This window comes from Dermacentor albipictus, chromosome 2, assembly GCF_038994185.2.
Source record: "Dermacentor albipictus isolate Rhodes 1998 colony chromosome 2, USDA_Dalb.pri_finalv2, whole genome shotgun sequence".
Classification (NCBI taxonomy): domain Eukaryota; kingdom Metazoa; phylum Arthropoda; class Arachnida; order Ixodida; family Ixodidae; genus Dermacentor; species Dermacentor albipictus.
Genome location: NC_091822.1, coordinates 47,608,720 through 47,614,719, shown reverse-complemented (window position 1 = coordinate 47,614,719; position 6,000 = coordinate 47,608,720). Strand labels below are relative to the sequence as shown.

The window sequence follows — 6,000 nt, the reverse complement described above, 5'->3', positions numbered from 1 at the left end:
AAATTTTTGATTTATGCGTAAGAGGAGTAAGTGGAGGGCAGAAATTCTTTCTGCGCATTGTACCTAGGCATTCCGTCTGCCAACCCAGGATGTCATACATCTTTTGACATCCTGGGTAATTTTGAATAAGGCTGTGCGTCGGTATTTCCTTTCCGCTCTGCGGCGTATAGCTCTGAGTCTTTCGTATTCAGGGTCTACACCAGCGTAACCTTCAGTAATCTTAACAGACTTTGAACAATTTGTCTTCTTGAACATTTTGTAATTTGTCTTCTATAAGCGACAATAAACTGTCTGTATCACTGACCGCATCAGCTCGACTTGTAATGTGATATCGACATGCCTGCTAATTTGTTATTTTCACAGAGTGCCGATAAGTAGAAAATCGTAGTGAAGAATGCTGTGTTAGAATGCGAAAATCATCACTACCTCTTGTTTCACTGCCTGTTCTCCATGTTGCTCCACATGGAATATCGTTTGAGCAGAACCTGAGGTCCAGGCAGCTGAAGGAACTAAAACACCGTAGGAGCGTCACTCAGCCGCCATTCAATAAACACAGACCACTCTCCTGAATTTCCTTTTCTAGGTCATTTCCATGACGGCCACAGTAGGCGCTTCCCCACATAACATGGTGCGCTTTGAAAATATTATATCTTCTGTGTATTTCTGAAAGAGGCCCGTCAATGTGGAAAGTGAAATATTTGGGGAATGTTGTAGATCAACAACCTATTAGCTGCTTAAATACGAGGCATCGCATTGAATGACTGGAAGTTATTGCGCTGTAGCTATGTGCTCCATGCGTCTGCTCTGGAAGTGCTACCTCTGCACAACTGGTACCGAGCGCGCCTCTACAGCAGCAGAATCATTCGTAGCGGTCATCGCTGACGTCAGCCTGTGTTCCTCTGTCGACTTCAAAAAGATGTCACCTATTATATGAGTTCAGAAGTGGCAACATTAAATAGTATATTTTCGAGTTCTATGTGAAGCGCTATTCGAATCTTAATCCATATTTCTTATATCGGCGCACCCTTATTTCCAATAACGACCACTCCTACACTAGACGCAGACCGCCGTGGTGACGTCGGGGCTTTTACGTGGAATTGCTAAGCCCGAGGGCGCTGGAGCAATTCTAGGACCTGGCGCTCGCATTTCGATGGGAGTGAAGTGCAAAAAAATGCACACGTACGGTGCATTGGGTGTGTGTTAAATAAACCGAGGTGTTTAAAGCTAATCCGAAGTCCCCAACTACGGCGTGCCTCGTAATCATAGTATGGTGTTGGCGTGTAAAACCCCAGGGTAAAATTTTCTGCGCAGGATGTGAGGGCGCCCGGAGGGATAGGCCGGCCCCTCCCCTGTACATTTCTCTCGTTCGTGGCTCGTCCAAGTTCGCGCCATCAGGCTGGTCGCGCAGCATACAGTTCCGACGATTTCACGCGGCGTTGTTTTTTCACCGCAACATCAGGGACGCGAGCTCTGCCGAATATCATGCTGATTGCAGGAGCGCGCGCAGCGGATGCGTCACGAAGCGAACACGTGGCGCGTGCCGAAGCCGCGGCGGAAACACGCACCCTTCCTGCTGCCGCACGGCCGAGGTCTGAGGGCAGAGCCTTGGGAGAGCGCTGCGTATGCTTCCTGCCCCGGGACCAGAGAGAGAGGGGCTTCATTGCTCAGTGCCCTCTCCGTTCGCTCTGATTTCGCACCGACAGGTGCGTCCACAGGGTCTTGCATGCGCACGTGGCCTCTATAGTGCTTTCGCTCCACCAACTTTTTTTTTCTTTTTTTTTTGTGGGCCGTATTCGACTGACAGCGCCACAGCTGTTTACGGCTGTGAAGCGGATCGCGGAGAAGGCTCCGGAGCCCCGCTTTTGCCACGATGGTACACCGTTATCGTGGATTAATGATGCCCATATTTCAAAGAGAGCGCGCCTCGTGCGTCACAGCCATTAGGTCAGCTGATTGTGCATCGTCTTCTCACCGCCGAGTGCGACCGTGCGCCAGGATGTCTGCACTTGTGTGTGCTCGTGCTTCAATCGACGATGCGCTGGACGTCTCCAGTTCACTGTGCCTGTGATGAACACTAACGAAAAATAGGAGCTGCGCTGCGTCTTCTCGGGTGTGCGTCGAAACCTCGGGTGTGTTTATGTGGGCCAGCACTTCGCACAGAGCGACTGAACTTACTGCGGTGCCGCCGTGTTCGCCGCCATCTCGGACGTCGCCAGCAACGTTTCGGCAATCGACAGAGCCCCGCCGCCGGAAAGCTTTCGCATTACTAAAGTTTCAGCGGCGCTCTCATCCTTCTGCCGGAAATACCTCGTGTGCAGTCGTTCCGCGAAGCCGTGCTATTGTTCGTTCCGCGTCGCAGCGCATGATTGCTCTTGTTTCACATCGGAGCTCACGGTTGTTCGGGCCGACAGCGTGCGTTATGTGATTAGGTGCTTGCGTGTCTCTACCTGTACGCGCCAGTGTGGGAAGCAAGAACGCGGCGCTGTGCGGAACCTTCCAAGATTGTCACTTCAGTGTCACTGACCTTCGCGACGCTTTATCTGCACACCCGAAGGCCGCTGCAATCCGAGTACCTGCAATGACGTCACTGCATTGATGGCGCTCCAGCCATGCTGCGCCGACGCGCCGGATGCTAAACATTCCTTCGGACACACCATGGAGCGCGTAAGAAAGTTCTCTGTATTCACAATGGTGTCTCGATAAGCCTTTGCGAAGGATGTTTACGATCATAGCACAATAGTATTGGTGCAGTGAGCATATAACTAATTTGAAGTAGTTTGACTCTGAAATAATCAAGCACCTTAATTAAAGAAGGCATTTCAGAAAAAGACGTAGTCACTATATAAACCTAGTCGAAGCGCAGTCAGATGAGACGTGCAATCCCACAAAACTAGACTGTGGTGAATGACGTAAGCTATCACACGAGTCTTCTGCAATAGAGCAGAAATATGTGAACTGTTCATACTTTATTAACATCGGTTTTTTATATATTCTGGATATCTTTTTTGAAAAGGCGTAAAATAGCACAGGCTCCCTTTAATGCTTACAAACACCGGTTTTTACACAAAGTACAAAAAATGCAAGTCGAAACGACGAAAGCAGTGAACCAGGAATAAAAGTCCCTATAAACTTACGTACATCAGAGAAAATGCATGACCTGACTTTGAAGACTCCAATTTATTTGGTATAGAACGAGAAAGAAGGATAGCCTGAGGAACCTGTCACTAGATTTACAGATGAAAACGAGTCGATGATGTTGCTTTGAAGCTTGTCACTCGATATCTTCTGAAACTTGGCACAAGCCATTTCCGAAGGCAACTGCAACGCTTGCACTGCTCAACTAACCCTCCAGACTTTAACTTACGTTTATGTTTCCATGCCATTAAAGAAGCGTGACGCCCACCTTACATACGTGGTAGAAGGATCGACATTTGGGCGAGTCAGTACTCGTTGAACATCTCGAAGGGGCAGCGCAATATGACGAAGGCAGAAGGCAGGAACACACAGGACAGCGCTGGGCTGTTTGATTTGAACTTTCACAGAATTATTAATAATCACCACCTGTGACGAGTAACAGCATTTTACTTCTTGAGATAGGTTATTATAAGAGTCGTACATTATTTGCGCAGAATAGTAAATTTATAACTTGACTAAAGAACAATTTTAATCAACCTTTGAAATACTGACATTAGGCCACATATCGGAACAGACGAATTGTAACTGGTGACTTCTAAACTCATATCCCATTGGAACATATTCAGAAAATGACACCAGTTTTGAGATATAAGCCTCTGGAACACCAATGCAATTCATCGCAAATTTTGGGAACGCATAAGTTTGAATACAAAAGAAGGCGTTTTGCTTAAACAGTAAGTGGAACAACCGTGCATTTTGGCAGCAAGTCTGTCAGAGCTTATACCTGAACTGGTGCTAGTTTCAAAATTAGTTCGAAGGGGATGTGCCTTACTAGATGTCTGGGTTCAATTGCGTGCACTGCAATGCCTGTGCTGAAGTAAATATTTGAAACGTTAATTAGTGCAATTTTGGTAATTAGTTAGTTAGGATATTGATTTTTGAATATATGCGATGTGTACGTCTTGCAGCCTTCCCGCTCAATGAGTAGATTTGCGCCAAGTGCCGCAGGCGCTTTCTTTTAACAATTGTGGTAGCGTTAAAATAAAACGCCTTGCATAGTATATGTTACAGTTCAGCAGAATGATATGAACAGCGTCGTCAGTGCACTCAGTGAAGCACGTGTGAAGCTTCGTGGAATACGGTCTTCGCTTTTCTTCGTTGGCTGTGAGCGACGTAATATATTTATTACACGCCGTAAGATGTTAACGCAGTACATTGCAGCATCATTTCTCACGTTCTCAGCTAACTTGCGAAAGTGCTGAGCTATATCCGTTCTTTTTTTAATTTATGTTTAGTTTTTTTTCCTCTTACTTTTTTTTGGCAAAGCGCCGATGCGGGAACTGGAAACTAGGGTGAAAGACCAGCAGACACAGATTATGCCCTAGATCCGGCTTCCAGACTCGCTGACATAGTGCGCTCGCATATTTATTTCCAAAGGGGTTTTTTGGCACCTTAAGGTATTTTAAGCCTTACTAGCTTCGCACGTGCCTGTCATTGCTGCACCTTCTCTCTCTGTCAGCCGGTGTGCCGCAGAAGCATTTTTTTTTAAGTGGCATGTTCTGCACCGGCTTTGTTTTTTCTCATGTGATGTTTTCAGTGAATGATTCAGAATAAAAAGGATGATTCTTTGCGAAATGTGCCACTCCGGCCAATACGGCACGTTTTCCTCAGGATAATTATAAATCGAGCATAGTATGCTGTTCTGTTCTTTACAGCAATGGAATACTACATGCCTGCCTTAGTACTGCCGTCCAGCTTAAACGCATTCATTTCATCCCCGTTATCAGCGTTTTGTAGGTAAAGGCATTCGATAAAGTTGATGCAACCCTTTCAATTACGCGCCGCACGTTGCTGTATAAGAGATGCTTTTATGTGACCGACGTGGACCACATTTAATGAAATTTCCTTGCGTCTGAGAAACATAATAAACTGCAGTGATAGTAAAAGTAAGAATTATGATTTAGGGCCTGAACTTATTTTTGGTAATTCTCAAAATTGATAAGCTTATAATAATCGCGCACTTGATTTAGAAATCTCCACGTCTTCACAAAAAAAAACAAAGAAGACTTGTACGCTGCATTCACTAAGGAATGAAGAGCGGACACATTAGATGTAGAACGTTTTCCAAGCGCTCTCGTGGGCGCCGTGGTCTTCGAAGACGTGGTGACGCTTCCATTGATTGCCTCAGCCAGCCCTCGCTGCCTCTGTTTACAACGGTTGTAGTGCACGACGCCGGTACGGCGCAGGAAGCCGCTATTTAGGCATTTGTCGTCGACAATGACAGTGCGAGTAACACAATACTTTGGCCAAAGCTTCATAAGGCATGTGCAAATTGTTCGAACATTGCAATATGGGACGAGTATTAGAAGGAAGGGGTAAAAATTCATTATGCAAAAAAGGTGAGGCGTGCAGACAGGAGACAAAAGATGAGAAGTGGACAACATGTTCGTGTTGTCCACTTCTCTTTCCTTGTGTCCTGTGTGCACGCCTCACTTTCTTTGCGTAATGAATCCTTACCAGGTAACCCAGCTTTCTGTCGTTCTAAGGGTAAAATTTATTTACTAATACACAGTGGCACGTACTTTGGAAAGCTGTAGTCTGTAACAATTACTGCAATTCACCCATCGTTCCTTTCTTTATTTCTAATACCTCCGAAGGCACAGCTCATCATGTTTTGGTTCAGTAGCCTTTATTTGGTGCGACGTGGCTAAATTATTTATTCTCTATACGCTCACTCGTAAACGTTGCGATTGGGATAGATTTGTTTGCGCCGCCCACCAAGCTCAAAACGTCCATGTTTGGAGGTTTTATAGCAGCTTACAGAAAGGATATAAGATCCTTCGTCTCTCGTTCACAATAATTGTA

General features: G+C 45.9%; 1 protein-coding gene across 2 annotated transcripts in view; it reads left to right on the top strand.

Moving 5' to 3' along the window:
* The first annotated feature begins 1,687 nt into the window (after positions 1-1,687).
* The window catches only part of LOC139055930 (serine/threonine-protein kinase haspin homolog), a 61,692-nt gene continuing 57,379 nt past the window's right edge, over positions 1,688-6,000 (top strand). Inside the window, exon 1 of one of the 2 annotated variants that reach the window (XM_070533588.1) lies at positions 1,688-2,664. In XM_070533588.1, coding sequence (XP_070389689.1) covers positions 2,596-2,664 — 69 coding nt within the window. In that variant the 5' untranslated portion in view covers positions 1,688-2,595. The remainder of the gene's footprint in view (positions 2,665-6,000) is intronic. The other variant, XM_070533589.1, reaches the window with a different exon arrangement.